Below are 24,263 nucleotides of genomic sequence, written 5' to 3'. Positions count from 1 at the left end.
ACACAGAAACACAACAAACAACATATAAATAAATAAATATCAGTAAATTGCTGGACAATACATGTGTATTTTAATTCCATTGTTCTATTGAATAAATCTTACGGTTCGGGCTGCTTCAGGCCGCCCGGGACCGTTTTCTAGTGACGCTGCTGTCGGTTTAGCCTTCTGGAAGAACCTGCACTGAGCTTCCTGCACTGAACATACATCTCCGAGTATGGCAGTCTGAACCTCCAGCCCCCATCCGTCTGCAGCAAGTGGATTTATGTCTGATTCTCTGTCTCTGGCTTTTCCTTTTCCGTCTTTCCAGCCTCCGCCTCTGAGTCTGGTTCTGCAAGTTTCTTCCTATTTAAGGCAGTTTTTTTTTTTTTCTTTCCACCGTCTCCTCTACTCACTTGTGTGAAAATTGTTTTGGGGTTTTTTTCTCTGTGAAAGTGACTTGAAATGACTGAGGTGTATTTGGATTTCAAATTGAACTCAACTGAATCTCTAAACATCAGAACAGTTGTTTATAATCCAGCCCTTCAATTATTTCCGTGGACTAAACTTATTAATTAAACAAAATACATTTTGAAATGTGATGTCAGTAGTGGCCTGGAGGTTAGAGAGGCGGACTTGAGATCAGACAGGTCATCACTCAGCATGAACCTTGACCCCCATCGGCTCCCTGGAGCGCCGAACTGTGGCCGCACCTCCGCACATCCGCACCCTACAAACAGGATTGGTCAGTACGGCAAAAGAATTTCCTCAAGGGGATTGATAAAGTATGATGAATTAGTTTATTAGGTAGCTAATTATACTGAGAGAAAGTGAGTTGAGAAACTCATTTTGTTGTCATGATGACTTATAGCTTTCTTCTTCCTTTACCAGCACAGAAACCCGATTTGAAAAAAGTATTTATTAAACAAATTGGCACTCCCGAGACTGAAAATTCTCTTCCTCACATTTTTCACATTCCTGAGCGAAACAATGACGCTCAGATTGAGGAGGCTGTGACGGGAAAAACGGGCAGGCCGAGGGGGAGGGAGGAAGCTAGACGCAGAAGAAGTGAAGTGAGCCGACTGATCTGCCAGAAGCTGATCTGTCCAGCGTTGAGTCACGTCTTATCGACGGCCTGAAAGACAAGACGGGTCAAAATGTGCTGCGGAAAGTGCAGCTGAGGAGGAGACGCTGAAGCTGATCGCCTGTCTTCAGGTGAGTTGATTTTTCTTCGTTTTGCCCTTGAAAACATTTTGGTGCAAATATCTTCAATGCAAACAGCAATCAGACGAACCTCCTCGTGGTTTTGAAGGAGACGTCAAACTTCAGTTTGAACATGTGTGCAGTCAACAGGAGGATGAAGAAAACCCTGAAACAACTAACACACAGAAAGGCTCCTGCCCCAAAAGTGAACCTCATTTCTTCAGCATTTTCACTTCCTCTAATGTTCCATATTTAGCCATTTATGGGAACTTGATTGGCAAACTTCACGTCCATAAAGGAAGGGCAGGCAGGTTAAAGAGAAGCGGCCTGGTCGATGGGTTTAACCTCTGCCAGCCTCTGATGTTTCAGTTCACATGCAGGACAATTTCATCTTGAGAGGGAGGACGGGTCAAATAGAGCCATGATAACCTTTAAATTCAAACATTAACTTTGAAGTTTTTCTTTGATGAGACGTCGAGTGCAAGCTTTTGCAAAATCTATTTGCAATCAACAATGACCACAAACTCAACATAAAGCCACTTTTATTGGTACTTTCTGGTATAAAATTCAATTTAATGTCTAAAAAGCTTCTTTTATATAACTATTGCATTTTGCAACCGTTTGCATGCAACCTTTTACAAACTCACCCTGACAAACTGTTGAAAAAAAATAATCTGTTTTATTTTACCATTTGCTTGGTGGTTTGAAGCCTCTTGCGGGATGTTTTTTTTGCCCAAGGGCCTTGTGTTTGTCGCCCATGCTATGTAGAGTCTGCGAGTCTGATTTTGTACAAAGGTTTTCAGCATTTTCATGAAATAATTCATCGCTTTTAGTTTCCACTGAATTCTTTTTCTCATGCGTTCAGTTCAGTTCAGTTTTATTTGTGTCCCGAGGGCAACTGGTTTTGCAGCCAAGTATAAAAAAAACGTAAATAACGCACATGCACACATACATACGTGACATAGAACATGTAAAATACCAAGAGGGAGGAGATGATACAAGGTGCTGAAACAACAAAGTTAAACTAAAAAATAGGTCGGCTCCCACACCAATCGACTTTAAGATCAAGGTTGTTAAAGTGACATCAGTGCATATTGCAGGTTTCTGCCTCCGGTGAGAAGACACAGATCAAATCAAGTTTCAAAAAGTTGCTTTTGAAAATAGAATTTTTATTTTTTTTTTTAAAGGGAAAGGGAAAGGTATTCCCCCTCGACTCCTGCTGCGACTCGCCCCTCAGGGGAGGTCTGCCTTACACTTTGAAAACCAGTTGCTCATTCGATTATTTACCTTCATCAATTATCTGACGCTGATGTGTGTCAGCTCACGCTCGCTTGACCCAGCACGCTCAGAGCTGGCACTGGTACCCCAAGACTTTGGAAGGACCCTCGCACATCTGGTAAAAGTGGAAGTCATTCACTGTGAGTGACAGTACATAAACAGTGTTTAATCACCTGTGTAGCCGCGACGCAATAACGCCTCTGTCAGAGCACGCCGCCGCTCTATCACGAATCGTCCTTGTGTATCAATGACAGAGATGTTTAGAAAACCTAATAACCGTGAGTCATTAGTCATTCGCCGTCTTCACTCCGAGGCCTCGAGGCGTTTTAACTCAACAACAATGGCTTCGTATTAGGAGTTGAGAAAAAAGCAATGAGCACTATTTTTTGCCTTCGTTTCCTCGTGAAAGTGAAAACGGTGTAGCGCGCATGCCGGGACACGAGTTGTCGCCGTTTGTTTTTTTTTGTACTGAAACCTCGCACACATTAACAATGGGAGTATGCGGACAGACGACTGTCAAAATAAAACTACCGTGGCTGTCCACACGGGACAGAGCCAGAGTGTTTTCAAGAAGTTCCACCTTGTGAGTCGATTCCAAAACAGTGGCTCTCTGAGCACCGTTGCTGTGTGAACGTGGCGTCAGTGTGTGCCTCATTGACAGCACCAGAAGCTGCAGCAGTAAATATACTAATTTCATTCAGCTTCCTGCTGCTGCTGGTTTCACTTTTGCCGGCTTGATAGTGTTTGTTGTGTTTCCTCCTCGGTCCTCGGAGAGTTCGAGTCATTTTAAAGAGATTACAAGCTGTGGGTTTTACTGACAGAGTGCAGAGGCTGTAGATAAGGGTGGCTTCTTTGGGATTTGATTGTAAACGGGGGTCTGTGGATCTGCGCGGCCTCTCTGCCCTCGTAGATCTCCAGGGAACTTCTTTATCTGGCCTTGAGTCAAGCATCTCCGTCCTTTAATGTGTCTCTTTATAGGGAAACTTTTCTTCTTTATCTGTCACACAGTGGGCTGCAGCACTGTCTCACTCACGTGTGCCGGTTTTATTATTTTACTGCTGTTGTTTTTCACACTCTAGATACTGGAAACAAATAGTAATTGTCAGAGTAATAACAATGGTGTTTCTTCATAGATTAGCTTTACTGGACTCAGGAATAGGATTTCCCCTGATACTTTGGCAAAACCAGTCCATTTCAGACAATAAGCTCACTGCATGGATCATGGATTAATGCTATTAAGAAGGGAAATGAAGGAAACGCAGCGTTTTAACCCTATTTTTTATTGTGATTTTACGGCTGCAGGATTTTTCCAATAGTACTTTACCCTGCCTGATCAATTATTCAACATATGTTTGATTGCGACTGCACTGGGAGGCTGGAGTTTTAAACATGTGACACACGTGTGGTTCTTGTTGCTGCTGCAGAAATGGAGAGCTCAGTTTCACTGCTTTCTGCTCATTTTTGAATTTTATTGATATCACACTCCGTCTGGGGAGTTTTGGTTATGAAAGGCGCGCAGCCAAATCCTGTCAGGTTGGGAGTGAACATGTTAAATTATTTACTTATTTTCCCCCTGAATTTTTCACACGAATCGTTTCATCCTCACAAGAATTCTTACTTTTATGAATAAACAAACTCAGTGAGGCACTTTACGGAAGTTAGGATTGCAGGCAATGGATCCACAACAGCTGAAATTGGGTGAGCACACAAAGATTGGATTGTGCATGAAAGCTGAAGTATCCAGAGAAAACCCAAACAGGCACAGGGAGAACCCCCACAGTTCAAAATCAGTGTGAATGTGAGAGTCCCTAGTGGTCTCTGATGGATTGTTCAGATGGGTTCAGTTTATTCAGTTGTTAGAAGAACAATACGATGGCTCAGCATGTTCAGATGTGGACAAAACGTAAACGACATCACACAGAAGAATTGATGATAAATCCCAGACTTTGTGATCAGAGAACGCATTTTCAACACGGCGCAAGTAATTTATAAGCCCATTAAAAGCTGAAGCAGCACCTATAAACAGATCTGTCTAGCTCAAGGACATCTAAACACTGTTGATTTAAAGAACATGACCAGTTAAGCCAGGAGTGTCAAACATAAGGACCAAAACTGAGCCGCAAGAGACTGAAATATGAGCACCAAACCACCAAGCAAATTGTAAAGACTTCAAATAAAACATGGGCTTTGGATTATGGGTTTTCTGGACATTTTAATGTATGTTTCACCTGAAGGTTTAATTCAAATTGGATTTATGTTGAGTTTGTGGTAATTTCCGGTAGTAATTGTTTGGTAATTTGAGATTTGTTGACATTTTCACCGTGTGTACTCTGCTCTAAGTTTACATTTGAAAAGTTATTGTGGCACTATTTTACCGGTCCTTCCCACCCAAGATCACATTGGGATGCCTGGTGGCCCTGAACTGAAATGTGTTTGACACTGCTGAGTTAAATGCATTGAGATCTTCAGGGATTTCCATTTGAAAGAATAAAACCACATTGCATTCTGGGTAAAAGACAGGAAATCACATTACAAGACTTGCAAATCTTGCTTTATATATGATAATGTTAATAATTCATAAACCAGAAGTGTTTGAGGAAGTCATTTGGTGTGATCCTACTTTGATATGAAGAGTTGGCTCCTGAACCTCTCCTCTCATGCTTTTGCCCTGATATTTATTATTCCTTCTTGGATTACTCATTCATTGCAAATGACAAAATACAAAACAGGGTGCAGGACAAGGGCACATAGGTGGAGTCAAATCACATTGACGTATGCATGCACATCTCTCTGCCAAGTATTGTTCATTGTTTTAGCTTCTGTATCGTCCTATTCTTATTTCCTGCTCGCTGTCTATTCACAACAGACTTTACCTTCACCAAACGATTTGATTTATCATGCATGAAAAAGCCTGGCTGCAGCTGATGACACCTTCAGTGCCTCAATTGAGGAGCAATCACTCCTCATTGTGCAGCAGAAAAGCTCTGGCACCAATAGAAATACACTTTAAATGGAGTAATCGTCTTAGTTACCACTGTTCAAGGTGTCAGTGAAAAGCGTCTATAGCATGATGCCATAAAAATTATGGAAGAGAAATATTGAATCTCCTCAAACACAGGTGTGAGAATATCAGAGTCTGACTGGATCGTCAGTATTTTAGTCACAGCTCTGCTTCTCCCACTGCGCTTCACAAGATCGACTTTTCCTAGTTGGTGGAAGGATGTTGACGGTAAATGTTTTGACAGCATATACACTTAAGAAGATTTATATGTTAGGTTTTTTTTAATGCCACTTTGAAAAAATAAATAAATAAGATATTAAGGTTTGATTGCTCTTTTGGTTGGCTGCGTCCATCTCCTTCTGTTTCACGTTGTTCTGGTCTGGTTCTTTCTTTGTTTTTCTGTCTGGTTTCATGCTCCCTGCTCGTGTTCATGTGTACCTTCTCTTCCTTCACCCCGAGGCCACATTGAAACCACAATGTCTCAAGTGAAAACGCTTCATTGTTGTATTTTTGTTTCGGAAAAGTTTCGCGTTTTACCAGTGAAAACAATGTCTGTTGGAATGAAAATGATGTAGTTTCCCTTTTGGGCCACTGGTGGCCGCTGTTGGTGGTTCTTGTAATGAAACCACAAAGACAGATGCAGCAGAGAACAATAAGCTATAAATAATGACAGTGCACGGACACTTGTAATGACAGACGACCAAGTTGGAATGTTATTACAGCGACTGTCGTCTATAAAACTAACAAGTCTCAGGAGAACATGGACTGGGAGTGGCGACACTCTGGCGGAAACATTGTTCATATTGTCCATCTACTGGGGTTACTACTGGGCATGTGCACAACAACTAGTTACTACAGTGCATGCAGAGTAGCAGCACTTCCCCCATTTCCATGGAAAAGACATTTTCAAAAGGTACCACCTTGGGAACCTTTTTTTGTAAGTTGCATTTTCAGTGACTCCGAGCATTGTTAACATGTAAACAGAAGCAGACACCCATAACACAGCGAAAGTTTTCCGTTTTCACTTTTTCACATTGTGGTGTAAATGGAGCCTTAATATCCCATTACTCTGCCTCTGTTTCCTTCATTTTTCCTCCCTTTGTTTCCATTGATTGTTATCAGCTGTGCCTTATTTCCTTCACATTTCCCGTGTGTTTATATGGCTACATCCACACTACAGATTCTTATCCACTGTTGTGAGCTTTGGATGGTTTATGACTTGAATTGCAAACATAACCATAACTGATCCCATTTGTGCTTGTTAAAGCATCCTGAATCATAATTACATTTTTCTTGTTTGTAATAAACCAAACCACATGAAAATGGGTTGTAAATTCAGTGAGTTATTGTCACGGTGCAAAAGCATCCGTCCTCAGCGGTGAAAGCACCGGAAAGGAAATAGATCCTCATCCAATATGGCGGATCCATATGGAAGCTAGGCAGATAGATCAGCTCCCATAGGCACCAGCAGTTGAGGAGGTTTTATTGAATTTGTATCTAATTTAGAATCACATATGAAAGTAGCCTAGGTCCATTAGAACAAATCACATTTGAAAAAAACAAAAGATTGGGTTATATGTGGGTGGGAAAATACATTTTCAGCCACTTTTTATGGAGGGTGAACAACTTAGTCTTGTCAGTTATTAAATCATCTCTTGATCCTCATTGATGCTCCTTTTCTGGGATCCTTGCCTGTAATTGTCTCTCCTTCTTTTAATTTTTTTAACTTGCACATCATCTTTACTTTTTCTTTACTTCTGCATCCCGGGTTATTTTTTAACAATTATTTTTCTAATATAAATGATGCTCAGATCTAATTTAACCATATTCAGCCATTGGATTTCAGCCATAACGGTTACTTATTCATCTGCTTGTAAGAATAAACAGGACGAACTAAGCAGAGATGTTTCACATCTCAAGTACACGACACGTACAGCTGTGTTTGTGCACTCCGCATGTAAAAACACCCGTCAAACCGGAGTAATAAACACTCATCAGTGACACAAGTCTGCTGTCAGATTAATGTGTCACGCGGAGGCAGCGAGCAGAGTGTTGCCAACATATGTCGATGAAAAGACTATTTGCCACCTACTATTGACTGCTGTGTCAATACGCCGCGCACAAACGGAGGCTGGAGATCACCGGGTGACGCGTTTTATTACGTCTGAGAGATACCACAGTTTGACCACTGATAGAGCCATTTATCTTTCCTTTGCTTTGTTATTAATTTATTGCCGGACAACCACATCACAGTACAGCGAGCAGGGATGTATAATGTCATTCATGGACCACATGGAGGATTGTAGCTACTCAAACTGGACTGCTCCTGTCCTATGAGTTGGAATATGTTTTCAGGAATGGGTTATGTGTAATGTGTTATTGTGAAGCTCCAGGTTATCACCCTAGAGTAGGCCAGACCAGTAAAATATTGTCATAATAACATTACATTTTAAATACATGATGAAAATGTCTGTATGTTCACAAAAAAAATATTACTCCAGTAAATGACTACAATCTCAACTTAAAGCCAATTGTAATGAAACCTTCTAGTGTAAAATACAGTGAAGGGTCTAAATAACTTCTCCGATGGCTGTTGCATTATGGGTGTTTTTACAAAAGAGCATGGCTGTGAGGCTAATGCTAGTTCGCTCTCTTCGTGGCAGCATCTGTGATATCTCAGCTCAGGTCTCTGTATTGTGGTGTCTCTGCTACTCTTTTCTTTTTTTTAAAAAAAATCAATGTTTTCTGAGATATTATTACCTGTTACTTGGGATTTTGGCTGAATTGGAGCCTCTTGTGGACCAGTTCTGGCCCACAGCTCTTATGTTTCACACCATTGCCCAAGACAATAACAAGTTTTTCATCCTGAGTACATGAAATGTAAGTTTCTCAAAATGAGACAGGTTTTTTTTTCAGTAAAACGTTTCGACATATGTTTTCACTTTGGACATGACTGTGTCGGGATGTTGTCATCTGGTTTCTTCCACTTAGACTCCAAGAAGATGTTTGGTTCCTGAAATTAATCACCCATCATGACAGGTATTAGGAAATCTTCTCAGAAGAAGTGAATACTGATATGTTTCCTCTTTGCTTCCCTTCTCATTTTTCTTTGTGCAAAATGTGTTGAGGTGAATGTGAAAACAGTGATTGGCACATTGGCTGTATGTCGTGTGTGTGTGTGTGTGTGTGTGTGTGTGTGTGTGTGTGTGTGTGTGTGTGTGTGTGTGTGTGTGTGTGTGTGTGTGTGTGTGTGTGTGTGTGTGTGTGTGTGTGTGTGTGTGTGTGTGTGTGTGTGTGTGGAGTCTTGGACTGCAACTCTGAACTGGAGGAGAATAATCCTCAGGAGCTGCCAGCAGCTTTGCCAGCATATTTTTACATTCCCTGATAAGTAGCGCATACCACACAGAACAGGGAAGTTTGTTTCTTGTACATGTCTCAAATACAAATATCTTAACGCGTGCCAGACAGGATCCTCGACTGAACGCTGGGAATGTTTTCGCAACACTTAACAGGTTTGGTTGCCCTCTTCTGGACTCTGAAACTGAGAAATTAGCTCAAGACAAATAGACAAATGAGAAATGCACAAAGATGATGCTATATGATACAACTATAAATGTTTTCTAAAATTTAACGCACCGATTTGTAGCTGGAGTTTTGCTTCAGGCTGGATTTTGGTAATCCTGCTCTGTTTATGACACAATGTCCTTTAGAGACAGAAAAATAGTCTTTTTAAGTTTAAATGTTGATTCACTGAGATGATTCACTGAGGGTTTGTATGTTTGTGATATCAGAGACAAACGCGGTCACTGTTGTACTAATTAAGTGCAGTAATGGGGAAAATCCTACGTGCGATCCATTAGTAGGCATGTGTCGGGGATTTCCACCAGAGCGTGTAAAATACCGGAAGGAGTACACCGTATGCTAATAGGTTAATTTACTTTACGCACTGTGATTTACAACACCTAAAAGCAATCGTGGTGTTAATGACTGTATTTAGCACATCTGAAAGGGATGTGCAAATGTGCTGCTGTTATCGCAGAGGAAGACTCATCTTCAGCGAACGTCCCGACACTTTGAAATGGTTTTAAGGCCCCATTAACACAACATCGTCAACTGCCGTAGCATTTTGGGTGTGTGTTTACGCAACAACGGTTCATGGAGTCACTTAAAATGTGCCTTTTTGAAATTGCTAAAAAAAATCTATCTCCATGGAAACTGAGAAAACGCAACTTTTCAAAAATGCCGTGACTGTGAATGTGCACAACGGCCGTGGGAAATAGTTATTCTGCACATGCTCAGTAGACAATCAGAACAATGTTTCCTCCAGATTGTCTTGACTCCCAGTCCATATTCTCATCGGACTTGGTAGTTTTATTTTGACAGGCACTGCAATAACAAACCAACCTGGGCGTCTGTCCACTAGAATGTCCGTGTTCTTCCATTGTTAATGTTTTTATCGTATTGTTCTCTGCTGCATGTGTGTGTGGTTTCATTACAAAAACTTTTGAGTGTTTATCTCTTTTATCTTAAATCTTGGTTTTTCCCGGCAATGACTTGGTCAAAGAAAGTAAATTTTTTTGTTATATTAACCCTTCTGTTCTCATAATCTGTGGACTTTCTGCTTCTAATTATTGTGTAGTTTGTGTGTGACATGTTGTGATATGTGAGACTCCGAGTGCTGTTGTCATTGAAACGGAAAGTTTTGCCTTTTTACTTGAAATCATTGCAGAGTGAACGGGCCCCCAGTGCAGTAAAGTATAACATTTTTCAGACCTAAAATCGCACAAGCTGCACGAGGCTTCACGTTGCACAACGTGGCTCTGCTTGATCTCTGGTGACTTGAGACGAGTTCATTCATTTTATGTTAATTGGTATCAAGTTCATTTAAACATAGAACTGAAGGGTAATATGGAGTTTGAACCACATCAGTCACATGAGAGTAACAAACATAAGTGCTTCAGAACTGAGTTACCGCTCATCACTCATGAATGCCTTCCAGACTGTTTCCGTAACGGTGAAGCCGAACCCAAGGAAAAGGCAATTTTCAGAGTTCTTGAGTGAGAGAGGAGTTTTAGGAAACTGACTGTCGGTGAAAAATGACAAATAGACTGCAGGAGATGTCATTTGTTTGACCCCTCATTCGATCCCCACCTGCTCCTTAAGCCTCTCTAACCACATTACACTATTTCCTCAGAAGCGACTCCTCACAGTCTCACACACTCGGTTTATTACAGTCACCTATCACTGTTTGACATCCATTGAAGTTTTCTCTCATTGTTCTGCTCCAGACATCTCACATGAGCTGAGAGCGAAACAGGCAGCAAGTAGACCTCACTCAGCCCATGAATATATTAATACACTAACCATGTAATGATGTAAAGCAGGAGTGTCAAACATAAAGCCTGCTGGTCCACAAGAGGCCCAATAAACCACCACGAAAATTATGAAAGAATTTCAAACAAAACTCAAATTGACCGATTTAACAAAATATATACTTTTTAAAATTAATTTAAATAAAGAAATATGACACTGAGACCCGAGCTGAGATGTCGATGATGCTGTCATGAAAGTGAGCTAACTCGCATTCGCCTCAAAGTCGTGCTGTCAGAGTGTAAAATCACCCATAATACAACAGCTACATTAGAAGTTGTCTTGACACTTCACTGTGTTTAGCACCAGAAGGTTTTAATTAAAATTGGCTTTATGTTGAGATTGTAGTCACGTTCTGTAGTGATTGTTTGGTTTTGTGAAAACATCAGCATTCTCATCACATATACTCTGCGCCACAACAAAAACAATCATTTGTTTTGATCTGTTCTTATCTACGTATATTAAGTTGTTTGATAAGCCAATAAGGAAGCCTTTTGTGACCGCTAAAATAAACAGGAAAGCAAGCCTTTTGTACTCGACCTATATATGGGCACAGAAAGATTGACCGAGGTCGCGTCACTCCTGCTGGATCAGATAAAACAAACACGGTTGGTTTAACAGCCGTTGTAAAGCTCTGTGCTTCCTACACGTGAGATCCCAAACAGCGTGCTGCCCTGAAGGAGCAATATAAATACGAGCTGAAGAGAGGGGGATTTAAAGGAGTCTGCTTTAACAGCCCTAAACTACAAACTAGTCTCAAGAGGGTAAGTGCTGTGCTGCGAACGACGCGGTGACTGCTGATGGGGACGCAAGGAGTCAATGAAAATGTCTTCTTTCAACTGCATGAGTCTTTTTCACTCACAGATTTGCAGCCTGGCTCCGTGTTAATGCCAGCAGAGTCTCAGCTGTTGCTTGTGTTTATTGTGTGTTTACCAGAAAAGCAAGCATGTTCTCTTTTATTTCCAGGAGAAATAGAGCTGTTTTGATTCACGTTACAGAAATTAGCTTTGTGTCAGTGCCGTACCATGACATGCCTGAGACATCCCATACTGAGCTGGGATAGTGGGGAGGAGGGGTGAAGGGATATTTTGTAGTGAAAAGCACTTTTGCTCCTCTGGTTTTCTCATAAAAGCATACCGGCTAAATTTTTGTCTTTATGAATAAAGTTTTCTTTCTCTCTGTTAACTCTTTGATGGATTGGCGACTTGACCAGAGTGTAATCTGTATTTTGTAGTAAATAGTTGTTCTGCACATGCATGAGTCGAAGGACAATAACAAACATGGCGGCCTCAAAAGTGTCATGACTGCCAATCCATATTCTCCTGGGACTTTGTGTTTTTGTAGTTGACAGTCACCGTAAAAACAATCCAACTTTGTCATCTGTCATATCATCTACTTGTTAATGTTTATAGCATATTGTTCTCTGCTGCATGTGTGTGTTGTTTCATTACAAAAACAAACAACAGCACCCACTAGTGGTCCAACATAAAAAACTACGTCATTTTCAGTGTTCCCACCGTTGCCATGAAACTTTTCTGAAACAAAAAACAAATAAACATGTGTTTTCACTTGTGGTGTGAACAGGACCTGAATTTGGTTCAGTGAAAGTAAAGAAAGATGCATTTGGTTCCAAGAGGTAAAAATTAAAGAGGAAACCTGTACGAAAACAGACTGAGTAACGACACCTCTGTCTTTTCCAGATCCACCACGATGATTTGGACTCTGATCACTCTCAGCGCTCTCCTTCTTGGAGTTCTCACGTCTCCAACTCCGTCTGCAACGCCGGCGACCTCCACACGGGAAGGACCCTGTCGGCTCCACAGGTCTGGCCGGTCTGCAGACTGTGTGGGACAGCAGCTCGAGACAGTCCCATGGAGACAATTTCCATCGACCCTTGAAGAAATAGATCTCTCTTACAATAGACTCCAAGCTGTTAATGCAGGAGACTTCAACCGACTGCCCCGGCTTCGCTTCCTTCAGCTGTCCTTCAACAATGTCTCACGCATCGACGACCAAGCCTTTAAGAGCAACACACGACTGGAGCATGTCAACATTTTCAATAACTCCCTGCGGGAAATTCCCGCCGCAGCTCTGGCACCACTCTTGAATCTCAGAGTCCTCCTCATGTCCAATAACCTTTATAAACATGCGACTTTGGCAGACAGCTTCTCCAAATTGGTCAACCTCCAGGTCTTGTCGATGGGCGGTCCTCTGGTGATGGGCCTGAAGAAAGGAGACTTTCAGGCCTTGAAGAACATCAGTTTACAAGGTTTCGCCATCAAATGTTCCTCTAACCTGAGTTACTACGAGCCTGGAAGTTTACAAGTCATTCAGACAAAGCAGATGGGCTTCGACATGGCCATAGATCAACGGCCGGACGCCCTCCCGCACATGCTGCGAGACCTCGCCAACAAGACATTCAGCAACCTCCAGTTTCGCAACCTCTTTGAATTCATGTACTACATGGAAAATGAGGACATTTTCCAGGGTTTAAAATACATAAGGGCCAATCGGATCATCTTTCACAGAGGAAAATTCAATGAAAATCTCCTCCGGATGTTTTTGTTGAACGCGCAAGAGGCACCTATCAAAAAGTTAAGGCTTCAATACATCGACTTCGCTCGCTCACCAACGTTTGTGGACAATGGAGAAGGTTCAAGCATCACTGACCTCAAACTGGATGAGCTGGATCTTTGGTAAGAATCTTTTTATTCAAGGATATCATTGACTTTTTCATCATGTTAAAGACACTTTATTTTGAAACACAAACGCATTAGAGTTGGTGGTTTTTTCAGAACAAAGGATCATTTGCCGATGACAGTTTGCCCTCCACGTGCACATATCCAACACCAATAATCTCAATTTCTTGCAGGTATATCAGCAATCCGGATGTGCTGCGATTCGACTGGCGTTTCACTTGGTTCAACAAAGTTGAAAAACTCTCTTTCCAATATGTGTACTTCAACTCAGTGCCATGTGATGCTTGGGTGGAGATGGTAGGTGTAAAGACACTGGATACCTCCAATAACCGACTACACAACAACTTCCTTTACAACCAGCTCTGCGACTACAGGGGCGCCATGCCAAATCTCCACACCTTCAATTTAAGCACCAATGAATTAACCAGCTTGAAGGACTTGTCTTCCCTCACGAGGGAGTTCCAGCAGCTCCAGGTAGTGGATATCAGCAACAACAATCTGGGATCTGCGGAAAGCAGCCGAGACTGCGTCTGGCATCAGAACGTCACGCGCCTTATTGCTCACCACAACCAGTTTGTGAGCAAAGCTCTCGCCTGCCTGCCCAGCACAGTGCAGTACCTGGACCTGTCCTACTGCAGCCTGGACCAGCTCAACATGGCGTACTTCCATGAAGCCACCAACCTGAAAGAACTCCTGCTGAGTGGGAATAAAATTAAGTTCATCCCGACAAAATGGCGGAGTCCATCTGTGCAGCTGCTGGCTTTGGATGGAAATTCATTTGGCCTCATCAGCAAGGAGTCTTTCCAGCACATGCCTCAGCTGTCTCGGCTTCGAGCAGGAAACAACCCCTACCACTGCACCTGTGAACTCCACACGTTTGTCGAAGATACCCTCTCGAAAGGAAAGGTTAACCTCACGGACTGGCCCTGGAACTACAAGTGTTACCACCCAGAGATCTTACTGAACACTCAGATATCGAAATACTTTCCTGGCCACGTCGCGTGTGACATTAGACTGGTTATCGTGATCTGCGTTGCAACTACGACAGCAGTGGTCTTAATACTTGTGCTGATTTGCTATTTCCTTGATTTGCCTTGGTACACGAAAGCCACGTATCAAATCATCAGGGCCAAGTACAGAGCTCACAAAGAGAAAGTGATTGGGGAGCCAGATGCTTTCACATACCACGCTTTCATTTCGTACAGTCACTCGGACGCCGAGTGGGTGAGGAACGAGCTCATGCCCTGTTTGGAGAACAACAGGAACCCGTATCGTCTCTGTATTCATGAGCGCGACTTCATGCCAGGGAGGTGGATCATCGATAACATCATTGATAACATTGAAAACAGCCGCAAGGTACAAATTTTATTCTCTTTATTTTTTCATTTCTAACCACTTTGCAATTTCTGAAAAGCAAACAAAGACTTTCCAAATTCACACATGAATTATTCCCAGTAATTTATATATATATATAAGTTATTTGGGTGAAACCCTGATTACTATTTTATTAAAATATGCATTTTTTCCCCAACTTTATTTATAGAGCATTTTGAACATTATAGACAGACCGTGTGAAATACAACAATGTAAAAAAAAAAATTATAAAGTTAACATAGATAGTCATAAAAAAAGAATAAATAAATAAATAATTAAAGGGAGGTGAAATTTTGCACAAGGAAAGATCCAGAGAAAAGTGTATATAGTTTAGAAAAAGATCCGAAGGAGCTTCAAGTTATAAAGCCCCTCATCAACCCAGTGAGAATGTGAAAGAGGAGTAGGGAGCTTGCAAAAAGATGCTTTTTGGATGATGGATGTGATGTAAGAGCCCGTTTACACAACAACGTTTCAGATGAAAATGCATAATTTTTGCATTTTTATTGCAGAAAAGTTTTGCTTTTCAAATGAAAAGTTTTTGACGTCTGTTTACATGAAAACTGCAGGTTCACTGAAAATAGTGTAGTTTTCAAGTTAGGCCACTAGTGGTTGCTGTTGTTAAGTTTTGTAATGAAACTACCAAGTCCCACGAGAATAAGTATTTCAATGCAGTGATTTCACTCAGTTTTTCCTCTTTTTTTTTTTTTCCTTTTTCCCCCAGGTGATATTCATCCTCTCTCGACACTTTGTTAACAGCGAGTGGTGCAACTACGAGCTGTACTTTGCTCAGCAGAGAGCGATGGGAAAGACGTTCAGTGATGTTATCCTGGTGGTGAAGGAGCCCATCGACCCGAGCTCCCTGCCCAGCAAGTACTGCAAGCTCAAGAAAATGCTGAGTACCAAGACGTACCTGGAGTGGCCGCAGCAGTCTAACCAGCAGCCGTTTTTCTGGGCCCAGCTGAGGAGCGTCCTGGGAAAGCCCTCGATGTCCCCAGAGGGAGCGAACAGCGTGAAGAGTCACACTTCGTCCACGGGAGTCAGCGGCGTGGCTGGACGCCCCATGGACGACAGGATTGCAGGAGGACCCGAATTGGACAAAGAGACTCCGCGACAAGTTGTGTCAGTAGCTACGTGACAGAAATACTGACCAAGTGCCTTGTTTTGTTTTCTCGTGTTCTCTCGATGAAGGGTCATCCCGCTAACCGGGGAGCAAAAGATGTTGTCGTCGTGACAAAACCAAAAAACACAACCCCATCGCTGTCCGTGGACATTTTGTCACGTATCCTACTCGGTGTGAGTCGACGCCCTCTGTTGCCCTTTCGATCTGAACGTCTCGGGCCGGCAGTCCGGGCGTCCGGAGCCAAAAGGCCAGCGCAAATGAGAAGATCTCCCCTTTCGCTCTCTGTATAACAAGCAAACTGTCAGGAAACGGTGGTGTGATGTGCTCTGCTACATTTCTGGCCCTCAGAGTTTCAAGATCATCGATGTGAGATGTTCTGGGGGAAAATCAGACGCTGTGCACATCGTTAAGATAAGAAGTGATCGTACAGAAGCATGAAAATTGAGAATTTGAAACGCCCCAGCATTCTCTCAGTGTTTTCCCTCCAGTTCACTCTCCAGTGTTTCAGGTTTACCAAACTTGTCCCACATAATCTGTTTGTTTGGGTTTTTTTTTATCAAATGCTTCTCAGCTACATGCAGCCTTCCTTATTTTATCTTATTGATTCACTCCTAACAATTACAAGCTAATACAAATTAAAGCATAACACACTGATAAACATGACGCACCAGAACACACACTCCTCCACCAACTAAAGCTATTACAGTGAGATAGAAATTAGTGTTTAAAAATAATATATGCAACATTGATAATATGTCTGAGCCTTCAAGTGTCTTTAGGTGTATTATTTTGTATAATTAATTATTGGTCTAAAGAACCTGCTTTCTGTGCACTGAATGTACTCACATGGTCAGGATTGGAAACGACCAGCAGATGACACCATTTGACTCATTATTTTTCAGGTGGACGTTGGCAGGAGGGTTTGGGTTAGTCCAAACCTTTTTCTTGAGGGACACGGAATTTGTTTAGCTTTTTTTGTGTCACAAAAAATACAAGTGAATACAAATAAATAAATAAGTAGATGTATAAGTTTTAATTTATCTCAAGGATACGGGTGAGTCGAGCGTGAATGTCTGTCTGCAAAATAGGCAAAGGAAAACTTGCAAAGTAACAGCAGGAGGAGGAAGAGGAAGGTGAATGTGCAGGCTGTGTAGGAGGAGCGATGAAGTCGACAATGGTAAAAATCTGGTTCCCTCAAGAAAAAGTTTGGGAACCAGTGATATAGAGTGAAAACCCACGCAGTTTTGGGGTTTTTGTTGTTGTTTTTTTACATGTGTTTGTGCTCTATTACTGCACTTCAATAGATTTCATAGATACTCTCTTACATTTTAGACTTTGTTGTCAATGTGCATGTGGGTAAAAGGGAATTGTAGGCGCACTGTATTCATTTACATTCACATACACTTAAAATGTTTCAACTGAAACTGGTAAAAGTACCAGGACAGGTTGAAGTGCAACACTGTTTAAAGTTTGGGTGATATGGAGTCGTTGGCATGTGATCTTGTTTTTTTTTTTTTGTTTTACTTTTCTTTCTGTGAAGAAGTGGATTTGTTACTTTTACTTGTTATAAAGTGTTTTATTCTATATCCGTATGTCTGTGTCAGTGAACAATGTGAGTACTTTTGCCTCTTCTGGGGATGTTTTTGTGTTGAAACTTACAAGATGCTGATTTTGAGAAAAAAAAAAAAACAAACACAAATTGACATCTCATTTCATTCTCATTTTTTTATTGTAAAGGTGACGTGTAATGAAATTAAAACATGTCTCCAGCTACAGCTGTGTGTTCTTTATTGGGAGAAACTCAAATTGGGGTGATCTGATGTTGATATTCTGGTTTTTGCATGTTAGAGAAGACTTCAGTCAAGGTGTGCATGCGCAGAAGCAGTGCTTCAGAAAGTTTGTTTTCCTCTAACCAGCAGGGTATTTACGACAAAGTGACAAAGTGGGAATTAGAAAAAAAATAACGAGATTTCGTAAGTCACATAAGGGATTGATCAAGTCAAAGAAAAGAGTTTTTAGGACTGATTTCCCTCAAAAGTGTGTCTTTGACAAAGTTTGTGGTTTCATAATGAGCAAGGAAAATGTTGGATTTGGCCATATTGTCACAGGATTATGTTTCTCTTGAGAGAAACACCAGAGAAATGACTTTTTCCTGTTTTACAGAGATTCTCATACACTGCATATGCGATATTCAGTCAGTGTTTGCTCACACAAAGCTGCAGAAATGAATGTCAACAAACCCCCTGCAGTAAAACTTTCATTGCAGCACTGTTTGGGGTAAATGCCAAATGTAATTCGGTGTCCCGCTTAAATCTCCAACAGGAAGCATGAAAATATCCATAAAACCTTTATCCTCCGAGCCGCATGCAGACTCCGATGTAAATCACCTGAAACCATTTCAGCGGACTGCCCTGCAGCTAATTTGTATTGCTCGTCGATTTCTCCTTTCATTCAAACTTAATCGTTCCCTAACTTGCAAATGATGTGAAGTATTAGTCACACCTAATTAGCTTATGCAAGGCTTATTAAATGGACACACACTGAGCATAATGGGAATGAATACTACAGGAAAGAAAAGGGATTCCCAGACACTGATTCTTGGCCTGTTTTTTGTTTTGTTATTGTTTTAATTATTGTGTGTGTGTGTGTGGGGGGGGGGGGGGGGTTCTCCTGGTATCCCAGTTCCCTCTGAAGGTACAGAAACATGTTTGAGGTTACTCGGTGACTCTAACGGGCCAAATTGAACCATTTCAAGTAGAAATGCAAAACTTTTGTTGCGTTTTGGGAGTCAGTTGGTAAAGAGAAGGTCTCTGTTTAAAGCACTATGTGCTGCTTTTTACTGAATTCTACAGATCCGGGATATGTTAATCCAGTTTGGCCCTTAATCCCAGTATACTATTATTATTTACGTTCTATTAATAAATAGTTTTTTTACAAGCCATTTTGATTTCTTCCTCGACACTTCCAGCTCCTCTGAGCTGGTTGGTTGGAGGGAGGCGCCTCTCCCACCTGATCCAAGAGCGCGCAGGTGCCACCCTTAAAGCTGATTAGGTCAGACCTGACCTGCAGCCACTTCCACCAACACCTGTACGTGTCACCATCCAGGTAAGTGCCTGCTCGCTTTATTTCACTCTTTCATCTTTTATTATTGTTTTTTTGAACCACGTCTCACACATTGACGCAGTTTATCGTCACCAACGCCGCGTCTTTAATTAGCTCCGGGAGTAAATGATTAACGCAAATCACCGCTAATAATTGGAGGAATCATTGAGAGGACTGATGTCGCATTTTGTGTTCTCGAAGTGGAGACATCCACACTTTATACACACACACACACAGCTATGTGTTATTCATGCAAGCACCGGCTGCTCTAATAAAAGCTTACAAAAGTCATCAGTTCCAATGATGAGTCCATCTGCGTTAAGGCATCAGCCCGTGCATGGAATGGAATGTAGATATCCATTTCCCGGTCCAGCCGCCCTGCAGGGGGTCTCTCCTTTTGTTCGTGGAGGTGGGAGGTGACTGGCTCAGCTCCCCTGTCTCCGCTCTCAGGTGTCCCTCAGTGAAGGGCAGGGGTAAGACGAGACATCTAAACTGCTTTAAACGCTTCCCTGCCCCTCGCGTGTGTCCCCTCTCCGGCCTCAAGCTGAGTGAACATCAGTCAGGATTTGTAATCAGAGTACTTCCATTCATTGAGTTTGAAACTAAAAGTGCAGGTTCTGAATACTGGGGGATTAAAATGAACTCCACAGTAATCGAGAACAGGGGTGTCACTTATTATTGCCCCGTTAAAGACCATCAACCACAACTGAAATGAATCCAGTGAAAAGCCACATTTACCATTAGTTACCTTTTTCAGTATTTGTAACTGCAGATACTTTGGTAAGAGTAGTAATTGAAGTATTTTTTTGCACGTATAGATTCTGGAATGTAGCCAAGTACATGTGTACACACGATAAAGTATTTGACTAATTCAATGTATGTGCATGGAGCTACTTGATATTTAGCAGTGACGCAAATCATGATGCCACTTTATTATTTTTTTACTAATTTCATTTTAAAAACAGATTTTTAGACTGGTAATGTGTTCTCCTGGGATCTAAACTTGATTTGTAAAACCCAAACGCTCCTAAATGTATCGTCTTCTGCAAGGAGAAGTACAGATATTTGTTTTTAAGTAATTAGATTATGTAACTTAAATAGCATTACTTCAAATCTTTTGAAGCAATTTGTGCTGTTGGATCTGCATTTTTATATATATATATTTTTTTTTAAAGTGGTTTAAATCTACATGTTCATGAGACCAGTTACCATAGTGATATTGCATAATAGTGGAGAAATGTGCTTTAAATAGATATTTATTCCAAGTGCGTGGATCTGAATCCTTGCTCTTGATGTGACAAAAACCTTCAATGTTATTGAGAAAAATCTAATTTGATTTATTTTCCTCCTGATCTGAGTCGATTTGAAAAGTCTCTGCTGGGCTCAAGCAGAACTCCATTACATCGACTGGTTGGGTGATGGAACGCATCATGCAAGCCTTTTTTTTTTTTTTTTTTTTTTTTTTTTTAGCGTAATTCTTTGAGGATGTTAACGTTGGCGTTGCAGGCTTTTTGTGCCACATTCTGAAGTATCGTCGGCATAATTCTCATTACAAACCTGCTCGTGGTGTTCTGCAGTTTTGGCCAAGAGCAATGGTTCACTAAAAACATGTTGCTGTCGGGTTGCCAGGTAACAGAAGTCACGGCGGTGTGAAGTGCGTCTCTGCAGCTGCTCCACGCCGACATGAAAATGACACCAGTCTGATCCGAAGCACTCGCCTCTGCATGTTTTTAATTCCAAAATGAAGTGATGCCATGCAATTCCTGCTCCTTCACTGCCAGCATCACCTCCTGATGGAATTAGTTCAGTTAACATGCTGTCAAATAAAAATGCAGAGGATTGTAGCTGCTTCAATTGTGTCCAAAGTTAAAAAATAAAAAAAAAAAACACTTCCCTCCTGCCCTGCAGTGCCTCTGCAAAGCTGCATATTTGGCAAACTCGATGCTGCAGCCACTTAAGCTTCCTGCAGGGTCTGTCAGTGTTGCTGCATTCAAGGATTTCTCCTGCAACCGAGCTCATTGTGGGGTTTTTGTTCGACCAGACGAAACAAAAAAAAAACAAACTTTGTAATTTGCTCCTGGCTTGCAGGACAGCGACAATGTGTTCCAGCATGCAAGGAGCGATGGAGGAACTCATCAAGGTCTTCCACCGATATTCGGCAAAGGAAGGTGACAAGTACAAGCTCAACAAGAAAGAGCTGAAGATCTTGTTGCAGGAAGAGCTCTCCGACTTCCTGGCAGTGAGTATCTGTTGACGAAGCACAAACACTCATTTTTTTTACACACTTTATTCCACCTAATGATACTAAATAGTAGTTAAACAGTAAAATTTAAAGCTTCAATGAACTTGGACTAATGTGGTGTTAATCTTAATGAAGGAGGCTTGTTCAGCGTCACAAAGCTGGATTGTTTTTAAGAGTTAATCAATATTGTATAATTCAGGCTGGGAAAAGATTTTGCCATGAATTTCTTTTTCAAGTTCCTTTTTAGTGACATGAGCTGAATGAGTTTCCTTTAGTTCCCTGTGAAGCACTGCGACTTGCCTCGTATCTCAATTCAAGGCTCCGTTCGCGTCACATTTCAAGTGAAAAGGTTTTCGTTTCAGAAAAATTGCACGGTAACGTTCTGGTCCTGAATAACTCATTTCATCGCATGTGACTATAAAGAGCTTAAAAATCTGTTTAGATACAACTTGAAGTCTTTACTGTATTTGGACTAGCATTTTCAATAAACCCTTATTATTTGCACATTTTGACTCATTTGAGTAGATGTGATGGGAGTCGTCTCTCTCCTCGAGCTCTGATGTACACGACAGTGTTGCATCTCTTATTAAGGCTCCCTCGGCTGCTAATGAGGCGAGTTCACACTGCGTTTAACAGCGAGCGATAACATCAGAGCCATGAGAGGAGCGTTTAATGACGGCGCACTGCGAGACCCGCGGGACAATTTTGACATGGTAACAACAAAGAGACACACCAAGAATAATGTGTAGAAAACTGCAGGGTGAAATATATATTTAACAGTGGAAGGTATGGGGAGGGGGGGGTGTAATGGTAGAAATTGTTGTCACAGAATAAAGGTTTCTTGTCTGAGGTTTTTATTCGAAGCTTCAAGTCACACAGAACAGAATTGTCTGTATGAGAGTGGGACTGCGCAGACAGAATTTTTTTTGTTTGACCTTTGTCGCCTTCGCCGAGTCAATCCAGGTACAAATGGTTAGATGAAGGGGGGTCAGTGGGTAAAATTCCCCCTACAGCAGTGAAATCTGCAAACTTTCATCTTTTATTTACTCTTGCCGACACGGGATGAAACAGGATGTACTTCTTGGAACACAGAGCTCGACTATGCAGTAGGTGTTGGTTCTGTTTAGTTTTGTATGTTTTTATGCTGAGTTTGTCTGCATTTTGCATGAAGTTTTGTGTAACAAAAGAGGTTTCCAGTTACCACATGGTTGGATCTGCAGTGACTGAGTGCAAAAATTGGGGATTCCTTTACGTTTAACCACTATTACCAGGTGTCCAACACATTTTAGTTCAGGGGCCAATTACAGCCTAATCTCATTTCAGTCGGTCGGAAAAGGTAAGATTTTCTTTGTGATGGGGAAATACCCATTTTCACAAAACTAAAACAATTACTGCAGAAAATGACTACAATCTTGACATAAAACCACTTTTAATTGTGAAAATTAGAATGAAATGTTCCCCCAAAGAACTTCTAGCTTTTGCATCATGGATGTTTTTAAGAACTTGCCCTTGGTGGTTTGGCTGGTTTTGAACCATTTTTTGGCCCATGGGCCTTATGTTTGGCAACCCTGACTTGGCAGGTTAGTTTCATGTGTCGTTGTCTCAGTCTAAAGCAAATCGGTTTCTCCCATCGGGCACAGACTAGGAATAGTTTCCAATCATTTTTACAGTTAATGTCTTTCTTTAAATCCTTTTTATATGAGCCAAGTTATGACCCATCATGTTGGCTGGAGACTCTGTATTGCTGATGGTTATTTCTTATTCAATGTGGTGTTTTTTTTTTTTGTTTTTTTTTCTTAGTGCTCCAACGACCCCCGCGTCGTGGAGAAGATAATGGCCGACCTGGATGAGAACCGGGACGGTGAAGTGGACTTCCAGGAGTTTGTGGTCCTGGTCGTAGCGCTGACCGTGGCCTGCAATGAATACTTCGTGGACGCTCATAAGGGCAAGAGCAAGGGGGGCTTGGCTTAACACTGAATCTCCATCATTCCAACATGCACTGTGACCATTTGAATTGTGCCTTGTGGAGTGAAAAGATGAATCCCTCACAATGTTCATTTTGTTCCTTAAAGTTTTCCTGAATAAAGATGCTGTGAAGATGACTTATCTGAGTTCTTTGTAGCGTCTTACGTGTGCATAGTGTGCAGCATTTATTTATTTTTCTACCACCACTGACATTTCTCTAAATGTCATGGGAATGCTATGCAGGCAGATATAATGGGGGATTTTGAGAATTTTCTGGCAACTTTGAGCACCACCCAGTGTCAAAGGAGAGAACATCATGACATCCTGACGTCATCTTTTCCCCTAATCCAACCGTGGGCTGCTCATCCTTCAGTTTTTGGGTGCAGGAACATTAGATGACGTCGGTACAGGAGGCTGCGAGATGCAGATTCTCAAGTCGCACAGACATTTCAGCCCAAAAGAGGTTTTTATGTAATTGCTCAAATGGTTTGTGAATAATTTGAGTCTGAATAGATTCAATTTCCACATCACAGGATCCATTATATATTTTTTGGTAATTTGAGTGTTTCCACAGTGAAATGGGACTCCAATGAAGGGGGGGGGGGTCATCTGCATGTAAATGGGGGTGGGTAACAATCATCTCGTGGTCTGGAATTTAATGATTCAGTTTATAGGACGGATATTTGACCCCTTTCATGTTTTGGGTTGCGTGATGTGTAGGGTGCACGGTCAACTCGTCTACAAAACTGCAACCCTGGACAACTCGTCCATGTGATTCCGGACATCTAATCTACCATTAATCTTTTTCAGCATTATTGATTTGACGGATTTCAAAGTATATGACACATTTGGGAAGTATTAAGTATATTTTCCACAAAAACATGTATATTTCATTATGAAGCATCTTTATTGCATATCACAGCAGATATATAT

General features: G+C 41.5%; 2 protein-coding genes across 2 annotated transcripts; both read left to right on the top strand.

Moving 5' to 3' along the window:
- The first annotated feature begins 1,099 nt into the window (after positions 1–1,099).
- On the top strand, positions 1,100–17,795 carry tlr18 (toll-like receptor 18). Its single transcript, XM_080471700.1, has 4 exons — positions 1,100–1,191; positions 12,529–13,524; positions 13,701–14,883; positions 15,623–17,795. The coding sequence occupies exons 2-4, from the start codon at positions 12,539–12,541 to the stop codon at positions 16,034–16,036; spliced, it is 2,583 nt and encodes an 860-aa protein (XP_080327826.1). The 5' UTR covers positions 1,100–1,191; positions 12,529–12,538; the 3' UTR covers positions 16,037–17,795.
- Positions 17,796–21,217: 3,422 nt separating this feature from the next.
- On the top strand, positions 21,218–23,466 carry s100a1 (S100 calcium binding protein A1). The gene is made up of 2 exons (XM_080472555.1): positions 21,218–21,362; positions 23,166–23,466. Exons 1-2 carry the CDS (start codon positions 21,222–21,224, stop codon positions 23,334–23,336), a joined length of 312 nt encoding a protein of 103 aa, XP_080328681.1. The 5' UTR covers positions 21,218–21,221; the 3' UTR covers positions 23,337–23,466.
- The last annotated feature ends 797 nt before the right edge of the window (positions 23,467–24,263 follow it).

The sequence above is a fragment of the Lipophrys pholis genome (assembly GCF_963383615.2).
Source record: "Lipophrys pholis genome assembly, chromosome: 9".
In the NCBI taxonomy this organism is placed as follows: domain Eukaryota; kingdom Metazoa; phylum Chordata; class Actinopteri; order Blenniiformes; family Blenniidae; genus Lipophrys; species Lipophrys pholis.
The sequence above is the reverse complement of the archived record's forward strand: the minus strand, read 5'-3'. Positions and strand labels throughout refer to the sequence as shown.